Source organism: Cucumis melo, chromosome 5 (genome assembly GCF_025177605.1).
Source record: "Cucumis melo cultivar AY chromosome 5, USDA_Cmelo_AY_1.0, whole genome shotgun sequence".
Classification (NCBI taxonomy): domain Eukaryota; kingdom Viridiplantae; phylum Streptophyta; class Magnoliopsida; order Cucurbitales; family Cucurbitaceae; genus Cucumis; species Cucumis melo.
In genome coordinates, this window is record NC_066861.1 from 2,445,765 (window position 1) to 2,472,801 (window position 27,037).

Genomic DNA, 27,037 nt, shown 5'->3' on the forward strand with positions numbered 1-27,037 from the left:
TATAAAAGAAAAATGAAAATACGCTTAGTAAGAATTGTGGGAGAATAAACATAAATTAAATAAAATATAATTTTTTAAATTACTCAATACTCTGCCATGGGCATTTGCCATTGAAGTATGCTAAATATAACTAAAAAGTTCCAGTTTAACCTTGGAACATTAAACTTTTTTTCAAACCAACATTGGAACATCCATGGATATAAATTGTGTATGTGCTGCTTAAATGAACGAATCTAAATACATACAAATTTTTTTTAGAGATTTAGAGATTATTCTAAATTAGCAAAATAATCATAGTGGAGGAATGAAAAACTACGAAGCAGAGTTGAAAGGAGGGAAACTTTCATGCGTCTTTACCAGGATTTGTTTGCAAAGTTTCAATCTATGAAAATTTAACTGCAAAAACTTACCAGGATTGTGTGGAAAAAAAACTTCAAAATCTTAACTGTCAAAGGGTTAAAATGAAACATTTTAAAGTTTATTAGTTAGGTATATCGATTTCGGGAGAATGCACAATTTTCAATCAAAACCAACCCAAATTAGGGTTGTTTTTAAAATTGAACCAAAAGATTGTCATGAACATTACACAAGAAAAAAAATGGCAAGACATTTGTAGTTCCTTATGGAATAGACAAATGAAGATGACATTTTACTCCATTTCTCTGTCCGGACCGACATAAAAAGTCCAGCAAAGAGAGAGGAAGATAAGGAGAGTTCCAACTATTCGTCCAAAAGGAACCAGTCCTAATATTCCAATATGCCATAATTGCACAAATGAAGCCTGTAATAATGTAAAAGGTTATAGAATTTAGAATAATCATTCAGAATAAGCCATAAAGCAAAGGGAACTACAAAAATACATACCTCCATGAACCGAAGGTTACATACTTTACTGGTTTTCTCAAGTTGAAGTCCCCGAGCCCAACAAACCTTCAGTTGAAAATACAATCCATAGAAAGCTCAATGATTAACTTGTTCATTAAATGATCGTATGTTTTGTTATCAATCGACTACAGAGAGTAATTACCTCAGCCAAGAAGGCAAGGAGACCAAGCACTAGCATCAGTAAAAATGAATATAGACTTGGCAGCACCAAATCCTGCATCAACATCGATGGGATTTTATAAGCATCTTAGATATATTGTCCACTATTTTAGGAAATGTTTGGGGCACTACGTGGATTACAAAGCCTAGAGTTAAGAAGTTTGTTTAGGGTGCAGTGCTCTTGAACTCCATAAATGTTCAACTGACTGACCTCAAAGATCACAGTACATATTCCAGTGACAGGACCAGCCAACAGACCGAAAGAGAAAACCGTAACCCTGCAAGGTAACAAACAGAATTTTGTCAAGGCCACCAGAAGTGAGTACTTACGACAGTAAGACACGATTAGGATCCAAACCTAACAAGAGATACTCAAGAACAATAAAATATGGAAATATATTGCAAAGTTATAATATCACAAGAATAAGTAACACCTAGCCTTTCGAGAGGCTTAGACTCTCCCAAGTTCCCACTCAAGGAAATCCCACTACAAAATTCTTCATACCTTGCACTCAACTCGAACCCTCTATTTATAACTAAAACTCTAACCACCCTAGGATCTAATTACTGATATGCCCCCAACTAATAACCATACTAATAATCTCCAAATCCTAATATTTCTATTTCCCTAACTAGGGGGCTTACAGCCACCTTTTCTTGTCAATCTAGACATGGTCAAAACTATGATAAATTCACCATAGAAAACCTCCAAACATCATAGCCCCCATCAGAGAACCTACCTCCCCAAGTTAAAGTCACACGCGCTTTTGTTTCCATTGTTTTTATAACACTGTTGAGTCGTGACTCACGGCTTTATTTGAATAGGATTTGTTCTATAGGTTGTACAACTGTGTCCTTGGCTCAATATATCAATATCGAGTTCCACCCTAGCCCCACTGCTTTAGTTTAGTAGGCTGTATTTCACTATGGTTTCAAAAATCTTTTAAGTTTGTCCATTTTTATTTTTCCTAGTAGGATGAACTAATCTCTAATCCAATCTTGTGGGATACTAAAAACATTTAGCAGCCTCTTGGGTGAATGTTCGGTATATTAAACTTGTTTTAGGCGCAGGTTTAGTAAACTGGGGTTTTGGAAAATGGTGAGAGCTTAAACAGTGGAGTACTGTCAAGTGTCAAGTATGGAGTTTCCCAAAGCCAAACCAAGGGTTGTTAAATCTGATTTCTTTAAGCTAGGCAGTGCTGATTCCAATTAAAAAGATCCCCAAGTTGATACAAATTTCCATATTTTGAAAAAGAACCCACGTAAATAACATGAATAGCTAAGATCCTAATCATCCAGGTACAGGGTTTCTTAGGCCTGAAATTTGAATATAAAATACATGGAAAAAAAGAATGACAAGGTTATTAAGAAAGTAAAACTGCACGTATACTGAATGCCTCTTCTTTTATACCACATGTGAGCAAAAGAAAAGTAGATAAATAAGCTTACACTGGTTGATCAGATGCTTTTGCACTAGCTCTTATAAGGCAATAGCTAACTGCGCCAGCTATTGACGCTACAAAACCAAGTAATACTGCGTAGGCATGGTGACTTCCCAAGGAGGGGGTTGTGCTTCCTTTCCCGGCTTTAGTTAACCCTTCAAATAATTTAATGCAACAATTGTAGAGTAAGAGAAACTGCAACTCGTTCCATTACATCAAGGCTCAAGCTTAAGGCTACTGCAAGTTTTGATGAATATTTACCTGCCTTATGGAAAAGATTTCAGATGGGAAAAAATGCATCATAGATTGCATGTTAATATGAAACGGAGGAGATTCATTATGGAGGAAATATATAAGAACATAACTAATGTTATTTAATTGCTTAAACGAACATTCAAAATGTATCCATGTGCAACATAATGTTGGGAAAATAAGAAGCAAAAATGTGTGTATTTGTGCGTGTGTTTTTTTTTTTTTTTTTTTTGGGGGGGGGGGGGGGGGGGGGGGGGTTAGCAACATGGGAAAAATTGAGGGTAAGTTAACTCACTTCGGTACCTTGACTAGTGAATAAATCTTGGAAAATTAGTAGAACGCCCAAAAAACTGCAAGCAAGACCTGAAATGAGAAGGTAATCAGAAAGTAATCAGTTCCTGCCTTCACAAAATGCATATCAGGATTTTCAAAATTTTAAACTAAAAGGAAGAAACCAAATAGATTAGCTAGTGTCAACAAAATCAAGAAAATACATATGGTATATAATTGATAGATCCAATCATGAACATGCAGACCACCATAGGTTTGTAGAGAGAGAGACTGTCATGTTAGTATTTTTCTACATAATTGAGCTGTTGAAGACTCCAATTGTTTTATTTATGTTCACCGCTTGATGGTAAGGTTCCATCTTAGAACCAATTAGTAATGGGAGGAGTAACTTATCTATCTTATAAGAAGTGCAAGGTGGAGGTCCCTTGATTTTTCCAACGTGGAAGTTTAAACACCTACTCAAAGTTTAGCACCAACGACAACACAGATTTAATTAAGTTATGAAGTTTTTGGTTTGAAGGATTAAACCCACAATCAATAAAGATATTCAAACTCATGAAGGGAGAAAGAACCAAAATTGGGTTTCATTTTCACGCCAATCTTTATTCGGTTGCTTTGATCAGATAGTTCAAACATAAAGATACGTTAGAATCCTACTTAATGTGTTAAATCTTTGCACATAATGATGCATTCTATAGAGGATAAAAGGTGAAGGTCCATCAAATCCATACCGCCAAAATCAGAAAATTTCAACTTTTCATGCAGAATAAATCTTGCTGCAACTGAAGCCAGTATTGGAGTGGTAAAGCTCAATACAATTGCCTGAGAAATATGCAGCCTTCGAATGCTGAATAAAAGAACAAACCAAAGAACTTTGATATTCAATAAAGCTCAAAAATAAAAGGCAGGATTAACAAATCAACGTTGAATGGTGCCTGATGAAACTGGAGACATATTTAATGAATAAATTATCTAAATAACTCTCAATTGGAAAGGTATTTGGTAATGGTAATTATATAAGAAGATTCACTTAAACCATGTCCCAAAGAAGGCCATACAGTATGAGATTTCAGATAACGATAAAACAAAGAGTATTGGTATGTGGAATATATGCCATAGAATGTAGAGTGAAGCTAGTATGAGATGGTATTTTACTTTTGATAGGAAACAATACACTGTATGAACCATCAAAGAGATACAAAAGATAGGCGGTAAGACATCAGCCATAGACACGGAGAATAATGAGGCTTCCTAACTGACATCTATAATAAGAGTGGACTAACTAAAAAGATCATGTCAAAAGAAGTCCAACTTGAGACTACAATCTGAACCAGTCGATAAAAATCCTCCCAAAATTCAATATTAAGATTTAATAATAAAAAGATCCATTGCTGGTTTTCTAAACACAGAGACACCAAATTCTACTATTCAAAACAAATTTTCAAACAGCCATTGCACCTTATTTGCAAGACTAACGTCATATACCTGTAAATAAAACTCATCATTGAGAGAAGTCCTGTTAGGGCACGAGAAACCAAGAGTTTCCTAACATGTGGCTGTCCAAATATTGGTTGTTCGCTCCTCCTCAACCACAAATATGAAAGTATTGTAATAATTACACATCTTGTAAAAGCCATTTCAATAATTGGTATAGACTGAGCTGCAGGTACAAGTAGAGATTTGAATAAGAATAACAATACAAAACTTTGGTTGAGATAAAAAAAACCCTGTTAACTTCTAAGAAATATATGGATAGAGGTGTACACCTATCAAGAAAGATAAAATAATGGCCCAACGAAAACCTAAAGGAAGAGGAAATGGCAATTCGCTCACTATGTAAGACACACATCTTCTTGTAATATAGAAATATAAGAGAAAAGTTTTTACCAACCCGAAAAAACACCCATCAGAACTTCCATGCCGAAGTAGAAGATGGAGGATAGAGAAGCACACAGTAGTCCAGAGTATCTTGATCCACTCCAAATCCAAATAATTGATTGAGATAGAGAAGATACATCACTATCATGGATTTTATTCACCTGCTCCTGAAAATATATATACAACAAAAATTGGCAAAAGATTTCAAAATTTTAAACAGCTTGCATTATTTCATTTCTGCCCAGAAATGCAACCAGTAAATGACATAAAACCATGGAAAAAGGGCCAAGTCGACCTGAGGGCCATCTTGGTGCAAAGACTTTGATAAACGATGACTAGTTCCAATTCAGACCAAGTCCCCACTGAAACAAGGTGCTACATAAGCTCTCACAGACTTTTAATGGATCATGTATCCAACAAGAATGTTGAGAACTCTATCCCAAAGTGAAACAATTAAAAAAAATAGCAGCTAAGCTTTGATACCTATATTAAATCTCCTTGCCTAGCAGAGTAACCCAACACTAATCCAAAATCTCTAACGTGATATCCTAGATAATCCAAGGAACAAAGAAGATAAACTAAATTTGATGTAATATCTTTCAGGTTTAAGTCCCTCGGGTGCTTTTGCTTTTAGCTTCACTTTTTTGTTTACCGTTTTAGTTAGTTACTCTTTTTTATAGCAAGTTAATTTTGTAGGTTTCTTTGAGTTACTTAGTTATTTTAGTTATGCCTTTAAATCTCTCAAAGTCTGGTTTGTAGCCTTTACATAGAGATCCCTAGGTTATAAGAGACATTAGTTCTAGAATAATAAAAGAGTTCTTCAAGGATTCTCCAAGATTGTGTTAAAGTAATTAGTTTTACACTAATGGAAATGAGAGCACTTGATGAAGGGGCTGATGGCTAGAAAAAAACAGCCACTCACTTTTAGCAGAGACAAAATTCTCACCGGGCAAGCACCACCTCCATCCCTTACCTCGACGTCTAGATAACTTGCTACAGTAGAGGAATCGGCCAAATTTGGAAAGTGTTCTAGATGTGGGCAGCTGGAACATTTATCAAATGTACATCCTCAAAGGAGAACCTTCAGAATAAGGGAAGTAGACCCTGAAAAGGACCAAGAAGATCAAGAAGACGAAGAAGTCTCTTTTATGGCATCTGATGGTGGAGACCAATTAATATTTGTACTTCAAGGAAAACTTCTCACTCCAACAAGTGAATCTCACCCTTAAAGACACATCTTGTTAAAAACAAAATGTACTACTAATGGAAAGGTTTGTAACATCACAGCAGACAGTGGAAAAAGTGAGAACATAATTTCCAGAAAAGTTGCTCAGCTATTGGGTTGGGAGGGCCAAGCTGCTTAAGTACCACATTTGTCATCCCATTCTAACCAATGTGGGACAAAGGCAGCCCATACTATCTTGGTTTCGAACAATACCCCATCCCCAGAAACTCTGTCGTCAGCTACTCCAACAGTACTTCACTCAAAAACTCTCGGTCAAAACCCCCTGCGGTCCCTCTCCAGAATGTGCACAACCGACTTTGACACCATTGTTAGATACTTAAGCACCTTGGAGAACCACACCCTAAAAGCCAGCTACCACATTGGTCATCCCATTATGACCGATGTTAGGACATAGGCAGCCCATATTACCTTGGTTCCGAACAATTCTCCAGCCTTTGAAACTCCGTTGTCGGCTACTCCGACAGTACTTCACTTGAAAACAACCAGTCAGAACCCTCCATCAATTTCTCTCCAAAACATCAACAACCAGCTCTTACCATTGTTAGATACTTAACCACCTTGGAGAATCACACCACAAAAGCCAGCTATTGGGGTGGGAGAGCCAAGATATTTAAGTACCACATTAGTCATCTCATTCTAACCAATGTGGGGACAAAGACAGCCCATACTACCTTGGTTCCGAACATACTGTTACTATTCCATTATCTACTGGAAATAATTACGAAGATCAAATGATTTGTGACAATGTTGATATGGATGTGTCATATTTTACTTGGAAGACCATGCCTATATGACGTGCAAACAATGCATAATGGAAGGGAAAATACTCATGAGTTCTTGTGGATGGGAAAGAAAATAATATTGTTACCTCTGAATCCAGAAAATTCCCAGAAACATAGTCTCAAATGGAGGTTAAAAAAACTTGGTTTACCGTCGTGAATGGTAACAATTTTTAATCACAGATAACCAAGAGCTTCGGGCTATCCTACAAATGGAAGGTCAGGAAGGTTTTGAAGATCCACCCACTAGTTCAGGATGTTTTGAACTCTTTTCCTCAAACAACGAAAGATCCAAATAACCTCCCTCTTCTAAGGAAAATTCAACTCTGAATAGACTTGGTTCCAAACTCAACATTACCAAACTTACCTCATTATTGAATGAGAAGTAAAGATTACGAAATTTTGCAAACACAAGTAGAGGAGTTGCTAGATAAAGGATGTATACAACCAAGTATAAGTTCTTGAGCTGTTCCAGCACTCTTAACTCCCAAAAAAAGGACCTATTCAAAATGTTTTATGTTTAAGGTTTAAGTACCCCGGGTGCTCTGTTTTATAGCTTCTCTGTTTTGACTTTCATTTACTGTTATAGTTAGTTACTCTGTTTTTTATAGCAAGGCAATTTCGTAAGCTTCTTTTAATTACATTGTTATTTTAGTTATACTTTTAGATCTCTCAGAGGCTGGTTTGTAGCTTTTAAATAGGGATCCAGGTAGTAAAGAGGCACTAGTTCTAGGAATAATAAAAGAGCTCCTCAAGAACTGCGTTCAAAAAAATAGTTTTACACTAAAAACAATACACAATAAGCAGAAAATAAGATAAAAGCAAGAAAAATCATAATAACACAAATAAAAGGAGATGCTGAATTTCCACATCTCGGCAACCAAAATCGGAAACAACGGAGGGAACTGTTGATCAAAATTGTTGAAGAAGAAGTAAGTAGTGTGAAATGTTACCATAGGTTTTCTCCGAGGATAAGAGATGGTGAAGATGTTGATCTTTGGCTTTTCAATTTGGGTCAACAGAGGAGCAATCTCTTCCGAAATCGGAACGTCGTCGACAATGGAGGGAGGTTCCTCCCGGACGATAAGCTCCACCAAATGATCTGCTCCACTGTTCACATCGGAATCCATTATTGGGATTTCCGGAGGTGAAGAAATGAAGAAATTTGGCGATGCAGAGTTGGAGAACGACGGGGTAAACAGCGAAGGCGTTCCTAAACTCAACATTTTTCGACTTCTCTCCTTTTTCTTCTTTGGTAATTGCAAAACACTCCTTGTGGTTTAGTATAATTACAGTTTACACCCTTAAAAAGTAAGGTTGGATTGTATTTTACTATATAAACTGTGTGGGTTTTAATCATACATCTAACTTTTAAAATATATTTGTTCTCATTTAAGAAAAAATGAAATTTATTCCAAAAAAAAAAATAAAAGAAAAATACCCCTTAGATCATTTGTTTTCATTCAAATCAAGTAATTTTTGGCAAGATAGCTCTTGTTTTGTCTAACTTGTCATTGTGTAACGTCCCAAATGCAGGATTCGAAATTTGGCTCCCTGACATTCTCCTGCATCTTGGTAACATCATCCTTAACCAACACGAATCCTTTTAGCATGCATTTCACCCAACATAGAATTATTGTTCAAAGCTAAACACATTTAACTTTGGAGTTTCGCATATGATCGAGCCACCGAAAATGAAGGTGTTCCTTATTGGTATAAATAATAACTTTTAATTCTTTTAAGTTTTTTCTAACTTTACTTTCGAGTCTTAAAGATCCCTTTTCATTCATGTTACCCTCCTAAACTTAAGACACTACAGTCCATGTCGTTTTCTTTTCCTTGGTGTGGGATGATATATCGCTTTTGGCTTCATGTTGCGGTGTCGTATGGTTATTGGGTCGGTCTGTTTGTTGATAATTTTTCTTCTAGTCTTAAGAAGTTAAGTTTTATTGTGTTAATCTTGGACTCTTTCTCCTCTGCTCTTTACGAAGAGACTTGTGATCGTGGTTAGTTTTTGTTGATGACTTGGCTCTTGAAAAAATATATTATTATATCAATCAACACCTTAGTTCATATTTTAATAAGGGCGTTGTAAAAATAGCAAGAAAAAATATGATGATAGAACTCGTGTCACTACATTTTATAAATTGCAAAAGTAATAAATTTAAAAGTAGATAAATATGCTCTTTGATATCTCTTTGATAACTGTTTGAAATATTTTATTTTTACGCAAAAAAGATGTGTTATGGGCTAGTTTTAAAGAAAAAAATTGTCATTTTAATACAATTTTATTTTTAACTATTATTAAAAGGAAAATTAACAATAGTCAATTCAATCTTATATGTATAAAAAAAAATCTTCTAAATAGGCTAGTATATATAAAGCAACCCATGAGTTTTGTTTATTTTCAAGTTTGGGCTTGAATTTGTGGATAATTGTTGTTAATTTAGATTGGGCCTACTTAACTGGATTCCTCATATTTTTGGATTTAATAAATATAAAGTTTCATAGAATTAGTATATTATAAAATTAATATTTCATTAATGTTATTAAGATTTAATTAAATTTTAGCAATTACCTTTTTTAAAAAAAAAATTATATTTCTCTCATCCTTTAATTTTATAGCAATTTTAAACAAAGGAAAATATTTTATTTACCAATTATGATCTATTATATAATGATTTTAGTATCTTTTTCTTTTAATATCAACACTTGCATTATCTCTCATATTTTGTTGTTTCTTTATTAACATATATTTTGAATTCTTACATTTTTCTTGTCATTTATTAATTTTGTAGAATATTTCAAATTAATGGTTTTTTTTCTAGGATTTTTTTCGATATATGTACCTAACCGAAGCACCTTTTTATTGAGATCAAGTATACATACGTATACCATGATTTATTTTTTTAGTTTGTCTATAGATATATTTAGAAAAATATAATGTACATTGCATATATCGTTTAAAATACTTTGTCGTTTATGCATTTATCAAATATATCTAAGTTTATATTTTAGAAATTTATACCTTAAAAATTACTTGTTAATTTGTGTTTTTGTCTGTGGTTTTTCCAAAAATAGAAAAATTAACAAATTATTTACATTTTATAAAACAAACTCACTAAAAGATAAAATTCATTACACTCGTTTTTTATGAAGTGTAAATTATATTTTGTCAAATGTTATATTTTTAGCAATTCTCCTTTCGTTTTATGAGTGGGACATTTTTCAGAAGTTCAAAAAAAATTATAATGATGTATTAAATAAAAATTTTAAATAACTTAAATCAGATTAATATATTTTAAAAAATCCAGTATCTAAATTATTTTTTAAAAGAAATTTTTGTCAAAAATAGAATATTTGATAAAATATTTACCATTCATAGAAAAATAAGTGTAATGAATTTTGTCTTTTGAGTAGTTTTATTTAATAAAGTGTAAATGGTTTGTCAATTTTTTTTTAAAAAAAACATCCTATTTGAATAATATCTAATCTTACATCTATTATCAATAAACAAAAAACCTCACTCTATGAAATATTACACATCACATGATATATCATAAGAAGATGATGTAGGACGTTTATTTTAAAATAAAGTGAGTTCCTACAACAAAATTGTCTTATTAGGGAACGATTAAATAATTTGAATGCGAGATAATGATAAAAGTCTCTAAACCAAGTTTCATACCAACAACATTAAATATAAAAATTAAATGATGAAAGACAATCAGATTATATATGTAATTTCAAACTATATCTTTAATCAACTTCATGAAGATTTAATTGCTTTCGACACTTCATGTGTGTCTCATTAATTAAAAAACAAAGCAAAAAAGAAAAAGTCTTTGTCATGATATCATTTGAGGATCTCCAACAATAAAATCAAGAGGCAATTAATTAGTCTAAGCATGTGTCAGTTACACAAACTTTTTTGACTAATATCTCCAAACACTAATATATATATATATATACACACACACTTTTTAGAAAAGACATTGAGAAAAAGGACATTAAAATGGGATTAATTACATATAATATTGTCAAATATATTTTTTTTTTTATTTCGACTTAAAAATTAAGTTGGACAAAACCCCTTTTATAAGACTAAAAAAATGTTAGGTATTCGGATTAATGGGTTAAGGTTTTAAAAGATTTAATTTCCATTTTTTTAATGATTAATCACTCAAACTAAAGAAACGATTGTTTTAGAATCTTCTCCGATTTATAGTTGGAATAGAAAATCACAACTTTTACTTTGTTTTTCGTGTGATATTTGAATTTCAACATTTTTACACTTTCATCAACGAGCTTTATGATTAGTAATTCAAAGATGACTAAACTTCGATGAAAAAGTATATCATTAAACTTAACTAGGGGTTTAGAGTTTAGTTAGTAGATAGTTGAATTTGCCATAATTCAAAATTACTATAAGTGTGACATGTCTATCAAACTCAAGAGACTATATGGTCGAGAAAACAATATTAGCTAATTAAATATTGAAATATAAAAAGGTATTAATAAATAATTGCTCAAAATTGGAAGAATAAATGAAGTGAGTGATCAAATAATGAAAAGAGCATAAGAATGTAAAGTTAGAAAGAAAAGGAAACATAACCCTACAAAAGAAGTAAAAGAAAATGAGTGATGAGTAAAGCAAACAAAGTTTGCATAAATTATTAAGCAAACTGGCATATCCCAAAAGAAACATAAATACAAATTGCAAAAGATGGGTGTAGTTTTGAAAAGATGTTGAATGGAATTTATTAAATTAATTTAAGAAAAAGGAAACGAGGGGGAAAATTGCATTAAATTATATTAAAAGCAGAGATTTAATTTACTTATTAATTATTATTGTTATTATTGACGTTTAAACCTACGGGGTGTCGGCTGGAGAGGTGGTGGGGACGACAGGTCGGACCCAGAAAGATTGGGCGTTTTAACATTGAGGGGTCCGCTACCGTGAATACAGCAGCTGAACCGGGGACCGCCGGTGGCCGATCTTCCCACCACCGACAATCCTTCGATATTTGCAATTTATTTTCGTTGCTTTCTTTTTTTTTTCTTTTTTCTTTTTTCTTTTTTTCCCTTTTTCCATTTACTTATTATTATTATTATTTTTACGTTGTTTGATTTAGTCTGATGTATTTTAGAATTATTTATTTTAGTTGATTTTGGTGGATGTAACTATAAACTTGGTTTTTATATTAGTTTATTCTGGTACAAAAATTTTTAAAAGTGATAATTTTAATATTTTAAAAAAGAAAATGATTGATCCAGCTTGATAGACAAATTTTGCCTAGAAAAAATGCACCTAATTTTTATGTGATTGAATTTGTAATTTAAGATAAAGAGGACCGGTAATAAAAAAAAAAAAAAAAGATGGTTCTGGTGTTTAAGTTGGTAAGATAATTATAAAATAGAGATAAGTTAAAAGTTTAGTTCGTCCGTATAGAGTCATAGAGGGTGTACTAATTAGGGAATTTTAGTTAGGATTTATGTTTGTCCAACTAGGATTAGGATATGAGTTTTATAATTCTAGATAAAATAGGTCCCTCAAGTTAAATGGGTCAGAGCGTCCTAAATGGTGAAGGTCGACCTTGACCTCATTCTTGGTTGAGGTTGGTTTGGACTTTTGACCTATTACCATCACAAATAGGTCATGGTATGTTCTGATCATCGAATAGAGAAAGTCATCATCTACCTTATTATTGGCCGAGATCGAGGCCAATCTGACTATTTTAGCTCAAAGTTTCGTTATCCTTTTTTTAGTATTTTTCATCTACTGTTTCACTTATCTAATGTTATATTGGACAATTTGCGTACAGATCTTCTTTGAGTCGAAGTCGATTGACCCAACATTCTTATTAGGTGCACTAGGGTTTCATCATCTAGGCTATGTTGGTGTTAGGTCGATCAAGTCCAGTTTGTTCATGGGCTCGTTTCTTCCGTCTTCTACCACTTTTCTTTGACTCATTTAACATAGATTTTGGAATCCACTCTCAACAAATCAAAATGATCACTTCTAATTAGTAATACTCGAAAGCAAATGGGTCATGAACTCATATGAACTAAATTAAAATGAATCATGATTAAAGCAATATTTAAAATTTCATTGGGTAAACATTTAAAATTTTGTTTTTGAAAATCTAACTAATAAACGCCACTTGTAACTATTAGCTTATTATTACTATTTTTGTGGTTTTCATTTCAAAGTACTTCCAAAATCCAAGTTTTGTTTTTTTTTAAAAAATAAAATAATATAATAATAAAGATGAAAACATCGATCCATAAATTGCAAGACAATAAAAGAATTTTTAAAACCAAAACTCTTATGAGGTAGTTTTTAGTTTTTTGAAACTTAGGACTATTTTCATTTGAATTCTATATTATGGTTTTCACTATATAAATATTTGAATTCTCAATTAAATTCTAAAAAAAAATAAGCTAGTTTTAAATTTCCAAACTTCATCTTCATTGTGTGCAATGAATTAAGATTAAAAAAAAACAAAAAGAAAACAAAAGTGACAAAAAAATTGGTATAAATAATGACCAAAAATCTTTTTATTTCTATATTAAATATAGTACTCGATCCAAACAAGAAGTAAACTATTATAGTCCATTCCTTCCCACCTCGACTCTTACCATAAACAATCCCTTAACATTTTGCCCCTTTCAAATAAATAATTAATTGTGTGTAGTAGGATTCGAGTCCATCACTATTCAAATCTTTGACTTGTCTTTTATTGAATTTTAACTTAGAAAGTATAAATAACCCGATGAATTTTCATTTTCATATTCAACTGTTTGGCTTCACTATAATTGTCCTAAATGCCTTATTTATTAGAAATGTAATAATATATTGCAGTGTATATATCTTTAACCTACATGTATTTTAATAACTTCTTATTGAACTTGTAACATATACATCTACTGAATTTCATATTGTAACATATATCATAATATGACTTATAAGTAGTAACGTCTGGTGTCTTTGTATGTCACAAAATATCACTGCTTATCTACGCTAGACTATTGTCTCTATTGCGTCACAGATAAATTATGATATTTTATAATATTTTAAGTTTTTTTTTTATTAATTTTGCTATATTTAAAAACAACCAAATAAATTGTATTAAAATAAAAGAAATTTGTTAGTATAATACACAAAATTTTTCCAAAATAAAAACAAACATGGTTGATGCAAGTAGAATTATTATTATTTGCAGAAAAATATCATAAAATTTTTTCATAACAAATAAGATTATCTAATATTTCCTTATAAAGTAAAGCAAATATAAAATTGGAGGAAAGATATAGGAAAATGGTTAAAATAGCAAAATGGACAAAATGTTTAGATTTCATACAAAAAGTTGTGATTTTTTTTAAGTATAAATAGTTTGTCTTTTTATTAATATTTTTGAAAAACGTCCAAGAATATATACTTAATTACCTTCTTTTGTCCAAATTTCTATTTAGTTTTTAGATTTTAAAATGTTATACATCATATTAAGCTTTGAGATTGATTTCAATTTAGTTCTTATGTATCAAAATGTTACATAGTTATATAGTTGACACCTAAATTTTTTTCAATTTGATTCTCATACTTATTTATGTTATGTTAATAAATTTAAAATAATAAATAATTATAGTTAATTAAATTTCACTATTTTTCTTTCTTTTTAAAATTAAATTTAAAATTTTGCTCTATAATTACTTTAAATTAATCAATAAAACTTAATGTAAAATCTTGAAATTTAGATGCCAAGTTAAAAAAAAACTCAAATCTTAAAAGTCAAATCATAAGATTTTGATAAGTAGGAATTAAATTGAAAGAAAAAATTAAACCTTAAAGAACCATAGAGGTAACATCTTGAAATGTAGACAGTAAATAAAAATTAAACCCAAAACAATATTTTCCCCTAAAAATGTCATTGGAAACAATAATATTAGTTGGGTTTATTCTCCCTTTTTTTATTAGCCCTTAATTCTAAGGAAAATTATTATGAATAACATAAAAAATTAAATTATTTACAAAATATAGCAAAAATTTCAAATGAACTACAGAGAGTTTGATGAATTTCGTTATGTTTTATAAATAGTTTCAATATTTTCTATGCTAAAAGTGCACACCTTATTCTTATTCTTATTTATGTTGTAGTTTTCTTTTAATTTATTGTTTATTTTAAGTTAAAAAAAATATTATTTTCGACCTTTTACTTTTAAAATTGTTTAATTTTAGTTTCGATATTTTAATGGTTCAACTTTAGTCTAACATAGTGCATGTTTTTTTAAAATGGTTGTTACCTATAACAATTTAGCTATAAACATATTTTATTTCCTTAAATATTATTGTTATTATTATTTAATAAACTTAATCAAATTTAACTTTGAAGGTATAATTTTAAGATCAAATAAAAACATAGACTAAAATCAAACCATTAGAAAAAATACAATAACCAAGATCATGAGAGAAGTAGGTTCAAATCTCTTTCTTACCCATTGCACCGAATAAAATTAAAAATTAGGTTATAAAATTACGATTTATATTTGATAGATGAACAATCAAATATAAATATGTAGACGAATTTTTAGGTTGATTGGATGAAAAGAAAATCATAAGTTTATAAAGCGTAAATAGTGTCATTCACAAAGTTTTGGAAGATAAGAAGTCATCGATTCTTTCTTTTTCTTATCTCGAGTTATTCTATCTCATGAGACTTTGAGTGTAGTTTTTTTGTTTTTGTTTGTTATTGTTACTGTTGTAAAGAGGAATAATATAAAACAAATAATGTATTATATATAATGATAATGATATAATTAAGAAAAAAATTAAGGAGTGGTTTGCGTGATAGTTTCCACTAATCAGGGGGTTTATGAAAATGATGGTTGCATGATGTGCTCATTAGTCATTTGATTGCCGTAATCAACAACGGTCATTGCCTAACTTGCCGTTCTTCCCTTTCAACTCGTGGGCCATCAACCTTCTTTTTGTTTCTTCCTATTTTCCCATCTTTTCTTTTTATTACGTTTAAACTCATTTCTTTCTTTTGCTTCCAAAATTATTTAAATTTCAATTTTATAAAATACGACAAAAATCAATTATCATTTTTTATCATGTGCAATAATCATTCAACTTTAAAATCATAATTTTATTCCATCCTTGTTTTTTCTCCTCCCATCAAATCAGTTCAACACATACATATATTACATGGCAACATTGAGGGCTAAGTTATAACTCAATGGTGACCTAACTTTTTCTAAAACACTAAAACATGACATAAACTCACCCTCAAAAAGTAGTCAATTTTAAGTATAGTTAAATGAATTACACAACGTTTATACCCTATGTTAACCGGTCAATTTGTACAATATCTTTTTAGTTGGGTTTCTTTTCGCTTCTAAAATGTCATCTTTCTCTATGCTTGTAATATGTTGTTTTAGTACAATAATTAAGGAAAAGTCATGTCAATTATTGTTGAGTTAAGCTTGCTTTGACATGCTTTTGTAACAACTTGTTGTTGTGTTAATAAATTAGAGATAAGTTAATAATATGTCAGAATTTTGTTCAATTAACCTAAACCAATCGATACAATTTGGGTTGGGTTATTAACATACTATAGGTTGGATTGAGTTCAAAGAAATAAAAATTTTATGAAACTATATTGCTTTATAAATTTTGTGAATAAGTAACATGGACAACTCAAACCAAATTAACTCAAATTTTTTATGATTGATTTCATTGTTTAATAACGGTCGGTTGCTTCAATTGACCAAAGCTTACAATCTAAATAATTAAATTGAGTCTAGAAAGAAACGACTTGTATGTGTTGATAGAGTAATGCAAATGTAATTTAGTCATTGTAGAAATAGTTGTCCTAACGAGCAACAAGTAAATATGTTTTACTTTATGACCATTGTTGTTATGATAGAGAATCTGAAAATAGAAATTTGAAAACAATAGATTCAGTAAAAGTATAGTTGTATTTTATGTTCTCAAATATGTGTTTAGTGATAGATCCAAAAAGTAGATTCCAGTTTTTATTTGTAAATGTTTGAATGTGTTCCATACTATATATTTATAAATCATAAAACTAGTCTTACTTATCCATTAAGATTTAGTTGACAATAAGCTATTATTAATTTATTTATAAATATAATTTACGTTGAAAAAATTGGTTAAGTTGCAATTTTAGTCCAAAATCTTATAAGAAAATTAGAGTTTAGCATATAATTTGATAATAAAACCTCATATAGTCCTTATCATTTGAGAACCTTCACAGACAATCTCACTATTTTTTATGATTTATCAAACCAAAAGGACTAAATTGAAGTTATAAAACCATAAAAACTAAATTTTATCATTTTAAAATCATAGAGACTAAATTGTCATTTAATATAAAAAAATTATATATTTATCATTTTGTATTATATAATTTATAATACATCATATAATATATATTATATTAGTAAAATGAATCCAATATTTAAAAAAAAATTGAGTTTATAACCAAACGTATTATTTTTTAGAATATTTTTATATGTATTTAATATAATTCTATTTTTTAAAAGCTTAAATTCATCTTTTAGATACGATAAAAATATAAAAAAAATTATTTATTTATTTATTTTTTAAAATTTGTTTAGATCACAAATTCAAAACAATTTTCAAAAATAAAATCTAAAGGGTCAGTCTACAGAGCTTAGAGTATTGGCTATACTATACCATTATTTGATACTTATAAAAGTAACTGGACAAAAACAAAAGAAAAAAAAATGTCGTGATTTGTGTACATTAGATATGAAGTTTTGAAAGAGGTCAAAGTGACTTTTTCCTTCAAACCATGGCTAAGTAACAAGTCAAAGTTACGAAATTACGAAGCTATTCAATTTTTCAAACAGCAATTTGTAGGAAATTACTTCATTCTTCACGCTTAGTTTTAAAAACATTATATGACACTTATAATTGAAACAACAATTTAGTATTATAATTAAGATTATGTTTAAAAATTATTTACGCATTAATTTTTACAAGTGTATAGAATTCTTCAACAGTTGGATTAAAAATACGAACTTATACAAATTTCTAATTTGGGTTAATTTCAAACTATACAGTAATGGTTACTTTTTAAGAAATTTAACCAATGACGTGGCATTGCTAAAATTCAAATGAAAAAAGAAAAAAGAAAAGGAAAAAAAAGGAGAATTTTGAAAACCTCACGCGAGATTCACATGCGAATGTCATGACCAAACCCAATTACTTCATCAAGCCATCAGGTTTAACTTTAAAGCGTGAGAAAGCGAGGCAGAGAGAGAGAGAGAGAGAGAGAGAGAGAGAGAGAGAGAGAGAGAGACTCACCTTTTTCTCTCTCCCATTTCGCTCCCAAAAGCAAATTTCAACGGCAAAGACACAACCCAACTCTACTCCGCTAATGGAGGACAATCCGGCTCCGACCACATCAACCACCCAATGCCGCCGCCTCGAGGCTCCTCCTAAACCTCCAACACCTTCCGCTAAACGCCGCTTCTTGATCTTCCTCTCCTTCTCTCTTCTATGGTCCTTCGCCGACGGAGCTTTCGACTACGCCGATGCTCTCTCCAAGAGTCTCCTCTACTTCGAGTCTCAGCGATCCGGGAGGTTGCCGTACAACCAGCGCGTCAACTGGCGTGACCATTCCGGTCTTACCGACGGTCTTGAACAAGGAGTTAGTTCCTAGAAATTTGCAATGGATGCTCTGTTTTCGCTTTCTGTTACTTTGGCTTTTTGGTTATCGATCGGATTTTTTGCTTTCTTCTCGATGTTACAGGTCGATTTAGTTGGAGGATACTACGACGCAGGTGATCATGTGAAGTTCGGTCTCCCAATGGCCTTCACGATAACGATGCTATCGTGGAGTGTGATTGAGTACCGACGAGAAATTGAAGCTGCTGGAGAATTAGAGCACGCTCTCGAGGCCATAAAATGGGGAACGGATTACTTCATTAAAGCACACACTAGTCCCAATGTGCTATGGGCGGAGGTGAATCTCATATTCTCGTTATCAATTTATCACAATTTCGCTTTCAACACCATCAATCGAATCACATTGCTTCATAAACAGGTGGGAGATGGTGATACGGATCATTACTGCTGGCAGAGACCGGAGGATATGACGACATCACGGCAAGCGTACAAAATCGACGAGAAGAAGCCGGGGTCAGATCTGGCTGGAGAGACGGCGGCAGCGATGGCAGCAGCGTCGATTGTTTTCAGAAAAACGAACTCACATTACTCGCACTTGCTGCTCCATCATGCGCAACAGGTAAACAGAAATTAGTTGAGAGAGATGAAGTTTTTAATTAATTAATTGAAAAAACAAACTGATTGATTGTGATTTTGTTTGAATATTGGTGTGAAGTTGTTTGAATTTGGGGATAAATTCAGAGGGAAATATGATGCAAGTGTGGGGACAGTGAAGAGCTACTATGCGTCGGTGAGTGGGTATAAAGATGAACTGCTGTGGGCTGCGCTGTGGCTATTTGAGGCCACCGACAATCAACAATATTTGGAGTACGTCGTTAACAAGGCTCATTGCTTCGGTGGCATTGGCTGGGCCATTTCTGAGTTCAGCTGGGATGTTAAGTATGCTGGCGTCCAACTCATGGCCTCTAAGGTAACTAAATTTCACTTTTTATGACTAATGATATTTAGCATTGTTAATTGGTTTTGAAATAAAATTATTTGAACACAATTAACTTTAGACAAAGAAAGTGGTCAGAAGTTTGAGCCTCCCCAGTAAGAAGACCCATTAATATCTATACCTTTTATTATGTGGTGTGTTTTCATTGGTAGTTTTTATTGCCATCTTGCTAGTGGACCCAATCAACAGTGACGTGTGTTGCAACATATTTCTCATTCCTTTTGTAACAGAGTTGAGGAATTTTCAAGAGTATGTGGTCATAAAAGTTTTCTAGGATTCAAAATTTTGTTGTTAACTCTCTTCTATACCTCTTTAACTCGATTAAGATTAGTCCAGCACTAAAGTTTCGAAATCCCACCTATAATTTAATCTAAAAGTAGTACTTGGGATTGATGGAGATTAAGTGTTTGATTAAGGTGTGTTAAAAATGGAGTGATAAATGGCATAAGGGGAAAGGGAGGGGGAAATCTGTCTCAGTGTCACTGTTTAATAAGCTTTTTAGCTTTTATTCACGTCAGGGATGGAGTGGCCCTTAATTAAAGGACCCATTTGGGACAGCAAGGGTAAAGTTTTAGACTTGGAGTCATGTTGGATGGAGCACAAAGCCACGTGCATTCGATACCACACCAATTAATTCTCCTTCTTCCTACTCAAGCCACGCCACGTGTCCTTTTTAATTTCCAAATCCCCCCTCCATCGCCCTAGGATCACACAACCAAACCGATACATTCAATCCTCTCCTCTTATTTTGTCCATGTTTTTTAATCTCTTTAGTGTTCCCACCATTTAAACTTTTTCTAATTTAATCATTCATGTATTTTTAATTCAAATGGATGATCAAGCTATTGTCTGTTTTAAAATAATTGTGTTGTTACCCATCGAATTGTATTTGAAATAACTTTCATTTTGATATATAATATATATAGCTTTAATAATATGTTAGTGAACAAATGTAAATTTAGCTTAAGAATTAGTTGAAATTTATATTAATCTCTTAGAATGTTGAGGTAATATTAAAAACCATTTCTAGTTTATTGGGCTCAATTATTCATTTAAATCTATAAGGGAGTGAATATAAGATAAAATGAGGGTAAGAATAAGAGTAACAAGACTAAATGGAAAAAGAAAAACATACCAAAACATAGTAAAATTACAAAAGTTAGTTTTGAACTCTGAATTATGTGTGAATTAATTTGATTCATAAACTTTAAAAACAATTTAATAAATTTTGATATATTAAAGAATTTTAAAATTTTGTTGACGAATCAAATAAAAACTTGAATGATGTTCTTCTATGTTGGAGAGGGAATTGAAATTATGAACTTCAAAGTTAATATATTATAGATTTTATGTGAATGGAGTTGAGTTTATTTTATTACGAAGAAGAAGGGTAAATCAGAAATTTTCACTCTTTGGTGTATTGTGTTTTGTAGGTGCTAATGCAGGGGAGGCATCAAAATAAGAACGAGCAAACAAAAATCTTGAAGCAATACCAATCCAAAGCAGAGTATTACCTTTGCACCATTCTCAACAAGAACAACGCCAGCAACGTCGACCGAACTCCGGCCGGCCTTTTATTCATCCGCCAATGGAACAACATGCAATATGTCTCTACAGCTTCATTTCTTCTCACCGTCTACTCCGACTACCTCCGCCGTTCCAACCTCCGTCTCAACTGCCCCATGGGCTCCGTGGATCCCCATGACCTTTTCATTTTCGCAAAACAACAAATAGATTACATTCTAGGCTCCAACCCCATGAACATGAGCTATTTCGTGGGATTTGGCTCCAAGTTTCCGACTAGAGTTCACCACAGAGGAGCCTCGATTGTGTCGTACAGAGAAAACAAGGCCTTCATTGGCTGCACACAAGGCTACGACAATTGGTATGGCAAAGGGGATTCAAATCCGAACGTGGTCGTTGGGGCGTTGGTCGGCGGCCCTGATTGCCAAGACAATTTTGCCGATGAGAGAGGGAATTACATGCAAACTGAGGCTTGCACGTACAATACGGCGCCGTTGGTAGGCATTTTTGCCAAATTGTCGCAATTTGAAGGTTCGGATCCAGGTCGAACCCGAGACGACCAGCTCCTACACGCTTCATATTGAGACACAAAACAGGTAAAATTTAAATATTTAATATAAATTTATAAATATATATTTATAAATATGTTTGGGTGAGGGAAAAAAATGAGATTTAAAATTTTCTTATGAAATTTGAAAAGAAAAAGAAAAATGTTGATTTGGGAGGCTGAATTTAAGGAGTTGTAGCCCCAGCTTTTTCTTTTTGTGTAGCTTCATTTAATCTTTGTATGTATAATTATATATATATATATACCAATTACTAAAAAGGTAATTAAAGTTCCACATCTCGTGGCTTTCTTGTTGCCTTTAGTTCCCATCTTTTTTCTTCTTCTTATCTGTATTCTAATAAATACAATTCATTTCTTTTATTCATTTCTTTTTTATATTGAAAAATAAATAGATTGTTTCTACTCCACACGCTGTGCCTATATTGCATACTAAATGAAATTTAGAAAAAAAAGCATTAGTTACTATTCAATTTTGTAAAAATAGATCCCTCCTAGCTACAATAACACACAAAACTCTCTCTTATTGATGAACATGAAACCTAACCATCTTTTATCTCTTTTACCTATTCGTTATTAGACATATTCAGATTAAATGTAGTTTAGGGTTTGTTTTAATTTACTTATTTGATTTAAATTACTTTTGATTACCAAAGTCTTTATTCTCTCTATTTTTTTCTCAAATTTTGCATCTCAACCTTATGATGAGATCATGAAAGCAAACTATACAAAGTCTAAAAGAGACTCGTCCGATAAAAATAAGAGATAAACATGTTCACTTCATGCTAAATGAATTTATATCCAAACAATTAGGCACCGTTTGGAAGAAGAAAAGAAAAGGGAAAGGAAAAGGAAAGTCCTTTCAATATTTGGGAAAAGGAATGAGGGGAATGAAAATAATATAGTTAATCCTCTCTTATTTATTCTTATTCCTCTCTTTCTTCTCAAAAGGTGTTATATTATTATTATTATTTTAAATTAAAAAATTTATTATAATTATAATTGTTATTATTAATATTTTTATTATTTTAATACTATTGTACTTACAACATCAATTTAAAGAAAATATATGTAATTTCTTATACCTAATGCATGAATTAATTTTTTTTGACATGGAAAGCTTACGTACAAAAGGTTCAAAATTAAATCGTATTTACAAAAGCTAGTGAAATATGTTTCCAGTAAAAATTTCAAATGTAGGTAAATAAAATATGAATATTTGTGTATTTGATTTACAATACAAATTTAAACAATATAAATTTGTACGAATTAAAAAAAATAATAATAGACTTTTTTAAATTAATTGTCGACAATACATAACTTCCCGACATTGCACTTACAACATCAATTTTAAAAAAATATATATGTAATTTCTTTCACATTTAGTGCATCAATTAATTTTTTGGCACGAAAACTTGCGTACAAAATGTTTAAAATGAACATTGTATTTACGAACACTAATGAACTCTAACAATATAAGAGTTTCACAGTCAAACTAAGAACATATCCAAGCCATTAACAATAAAACTACTAGTTTTATAAATTATCAAAAGGCAGAGCACTTTGGTTACACTCTCAACTAAAATGAGACAAACTAATTAAGGATCCAATCCATCAACTAACCCTCCAAAACTAAGCAAACCCACAAATGAATCACTTGAATTATGAATCTAAGTAAGAAATTAATAAGAATCATAAGAAGAAACAAAATGGTAATTCCAATATTATAGGTATAAACTAATGCAGTATAAAGTAAAAAATGAGAACATAATGTTCTTTTTTTAGAGTTAGCAGTAATGGAACTGATATTGACAACTCTAATATGATATATGATTGAGATTTGAAAGCAGATTAGTTCATAAAAAAAGGAAAAGAAAAGCATCACATTGTAAACATGTGAAGTTCAAACTTTAATGAAAATCATTTTATGCATCAAGAATCCTAAACCTAACCTTTTAAAAAATAAAAGATAAAAATTCTAAGTTACACTTTACATATGCGTAAAGGGATTTTGGCAATTTTCATTGTCGGTACAATTACATCGATAGATACAGGGTAAACCTTGTTGTTTTCAGCCACTACTTGCAAATATGCCTACATTGAACGTATTGTGGCTGTTTGAATTTTTGTGTTTGTTCTATTTATTATGATTGTTACACTTACTTTTCTTGTAAGTGTTATCTCATTATTCACTTGTTGTGGTTATAGCTGTTGGACTTGTTTTTTTTCTTATTCCCTCTACCTTCTCCTCCACTTTGTTGTGGCTGTTGAACTTGTTCTTCTTCTTCCACTACCTCCTCCTCATTAACCCCATCATCGTCTTCTTCCTTTATCTCATTCTCCTCCTTATCAGCATCATCCTCCTCTTCTTCCTCTGCCTCTTCTTCCTCTGCCTCTTCTTCTTCCTCTACCTCATCCTTCTCTATGAATCAATTCAAAATATATAAATTGACAAAAAATAGAATTTATCAATTAACTATAAAAAGGTCAATCCAACATATAACAGAATCAAATTGCATTTTTCACATGTGCTTTATAAATAATATTCTTTTTAATGAAATAACAACACTATTTTCATATATATATATATATATATATATATATATATATATATATAATCTTTATTACTGTCAATTTAAATGTGCTTAAATAATTTTTATATTTTTTTAATTAAACTATAAACATTATTTGTTGGTGTAACTCATCAAAACTAAATAAAAAAAATCATGAGTTGACTTAAATAAAAAGAGAAAAAGACGAAGAGACTTGAGACTGAGCTGGAGAATAAGAGGGAGACGAACGACATAGAGGTTGCGAGCCGAAAAAATGAGACAAATGGTGGAGACCATGTTGAAAGAGAGGCACCCAAAAGTAGAGCTGAATGAATTTGAAGATGACTTTGACTTTTTCTTTTAGTTTATGTTATAGGTTACAAATAAATATACACAATATATACATAAGATGTACATAATATATATACGTACTATATACATAAGATGTACATAATATATATATAATGTATACATAAGTTGTACATAATATATATACAAAATATATACATAAACTGTACATAATATATATACACAATATATAAAATGTATATAATATCTACACATAATATTCTAGATTTAGCAGTAATAGAATTGATATTGGCAGCTTCAATTTGGTATATGATCGAGAATTGAATGCATACTAGTTGAACAAAATAAAAGAAAATAACTATTTTGTAAATAAGAAAAATCTAAATGTCAACAAAAATTATTTCATACAATATAATACCTACAAACCTAATCATTTAAATATTAATAAAAAATCTCAGCATACATTTTATATATGCGTAAAGGGATTTTGACATCTTCATTATCGGTACAATTACAGTAAATGACACATGACATACCTACTCGTTTACAACCACAAATATGGTGACTGTTTGTAATGCTTACAGATTTGAAAATTTATTTTGTAACTATTGTGGTAGTTGGAATTGTTTTGCTTTTTAGTTTTGTTATTTTTTTTCTACTTTCTATTTCACTTGATTTGACTTTTAGATTTGTGATTGTTAAATTTGTCTTTTCTTCTTCTTTTTCTATATTTTCCCCCCACTTGTCGTAGCTGTGGCTTTTAGACTTGTAGCTGTTGAACTTACTATTTTTTTTCTATCTTCTCATTCACTTGTTGTGGTTGTAGCTCTTGGACTTGTATTTTTTTTATTCTTCTATCTCTTCCTTTACTTGTTGGGGTTGTTGAATTTTCTCTTCTCCTCTTCCTTGACATTCTATCCATCAGCCTCATCCTCCTACTTATCTTTCTATCCTCTTTCTCGTATTTTTTTTACTTTTCTGTCACATTCTCTGTCTTTGCCTCCTCTTCTTCATTCTCTGCCTCCCCTTCATCTTCCCTTTCTACTTTTGCTTCTTCCCGCTCCCTCTCTATCTATTCTTCATATTTTTTATTTATTTTTAATTTTTTCCTTTTCAAAAGTGATTCTTAGTATATTTTTTTTTGTTTTGAATAAAAACACAATATACATAATACTTTCATTTACGTCTATTATATAAAAGTTCATCAACCTAACATACAAGATATCATAAAAAACACACATAAAAACTTAAACATGACAAGTAAAACTTCAACAAAAACCATTCCATGTATCATGATTTTTATAAATCCAATCTTTTACATAATAATAATTTAAAAAAATCACAATTTACACTTTACATATGCATAAAGGGATTTTGACAATTTTCAATGTCGCTACAATTACATTAAGGGATACATGACAAACCTCATCGTTTACGCCCAAAAAGGTGGTGGCTACATGTAGTCTTTACACACTTGCAAATATGACTATTTTGGACTTGTTGTGCATGTTAGAATTATTGTATTTGTTTGACTTGTTGTGGCTATTTGACTAGTTGTAGTTGTTGAACTTCTTATGCTTGTTAGACGTGCTGTACTCGTGGCTATTGGATTTCCTCATTTTTTATTTATTTATTTTCAACTTTGTCATTCACGAAAGCCATTCTTAGCAGATTTATTTTTGTTTTGAATAAAAACAAAATATACACTCTACTTTCATTTATTTTCATCAATTATATAGAAGTATTGAAAATGTGGGCTTGAACCAAATAGCAAAGCAACAAATCTTTGTCGTACATTGATAAATCTTAAAGTGGGAAGAGGACATATAAACTCAAATCTTGAAACGGGACTACAAACTTTGTAAGTGGTAATAGTATAACATTGTCTCATATGCGCGTCGCCGCCGTCCGTTCGTCAGATGGGCAGGCTGGCTCGGGATTGGGCAACCGCGCTTGTGCGAAAAATAGGAATATAATTTTATTTCTATTTTTCTTTTACTTTTTGCGTTGGCAGCTATGACACGTGTAATTTATTTACACAGTCAAGGCGTTTGACTTCCTTGTTCAAACGTGGCGCACGATTCATCGTGCAACGTGTTTGTCCGACGTTCACTCTCTGTCATATTTTTATGATCTTCGTTTTCGTCCTCTCCTTACCGATAATCGTTTCCCTCCATGCACTTCCTTAATCGCCCCTCTATAAATTGGAGAGAACTCATTCCATCATTCACACAAAAAAACATATTCACTTCAACCTCCTCTCTTCCTCTCGTTTTCATACTCTGCGTTCTGAGCATTTACATAAGTCCTTTGTTTCTATTCCCTGTGCTTATGAGTGCACGTTAGTACTAGAAAGCCGTGTTAACCCTGGGGAGCAACCGACATAACGATTAGCACCACGGTCAACTGAACTTGCTTTTAAGGCAGTGGTTCGTTACGACACAACAATTAATTTGATCGACCTTATTTTCTAACAAT

General features: G+C 31.4%; 2 protein-coding genes across 2 annotated transcripts; one reads left to right on the plus strand and one right to left on the minus strand.

Annotated features, from left to right (window-relative positions):
- Positions 1-516: 516 nt before the first annotated feature.
- Positions 517-8,193, minus strand: LOC103491349 (uncharacterized). Its single transcript, XM_008451254.2, has 10 exons — positions 7,886-8,193; positions 4,921-5,074; positions 4,515-4,689; positions 3,761-3,876; positions 3,042-3,101; positions 2,494-2,641; positions 1,256-1,322; positions 1,028-1,099; positions 865-930; positions 517-781 (listed from the first exon to the last, which is right to left on the minus strand). Exons 1-10 carry the CDS (start codon positions 8,156-8,158, stop codon positions 650-652), a joined length of 1,263 nt encoding a protein of 420 aa, XP_008449476.2. The 5' UTR covers positions 8,159-8,193; the 3' UTR covers positions 517-649.
- A 9,995-nt stretch (positions 8,194-18,188) lies between these two features.
- Positions 18,189-22,002, plus strand: LOC103491348 (endoglucanase 11). Its single transcript, XM_017045218.2, has 5 exons — positions 18,189-18,634; positions 18,737-18,949; positions 19,031-19,231; positions 19,328-19,582; positions 21,043-22,002. The coding sequence occupies exons 1-5, from the start codon at positions 18,362-18,364 to the stop codon at positions 21,715-21,717; spliced, it is 1,617 nt and encodes a 538-aa protein (XP_016900707.2). The 5' UTR covers positions 18,189-18,361; the 3' UTR covers positions 21,718-22,002.
- The last annotated feature ends 5,035 nt before the right edge of the window (positions 22,003-27,037 follow it).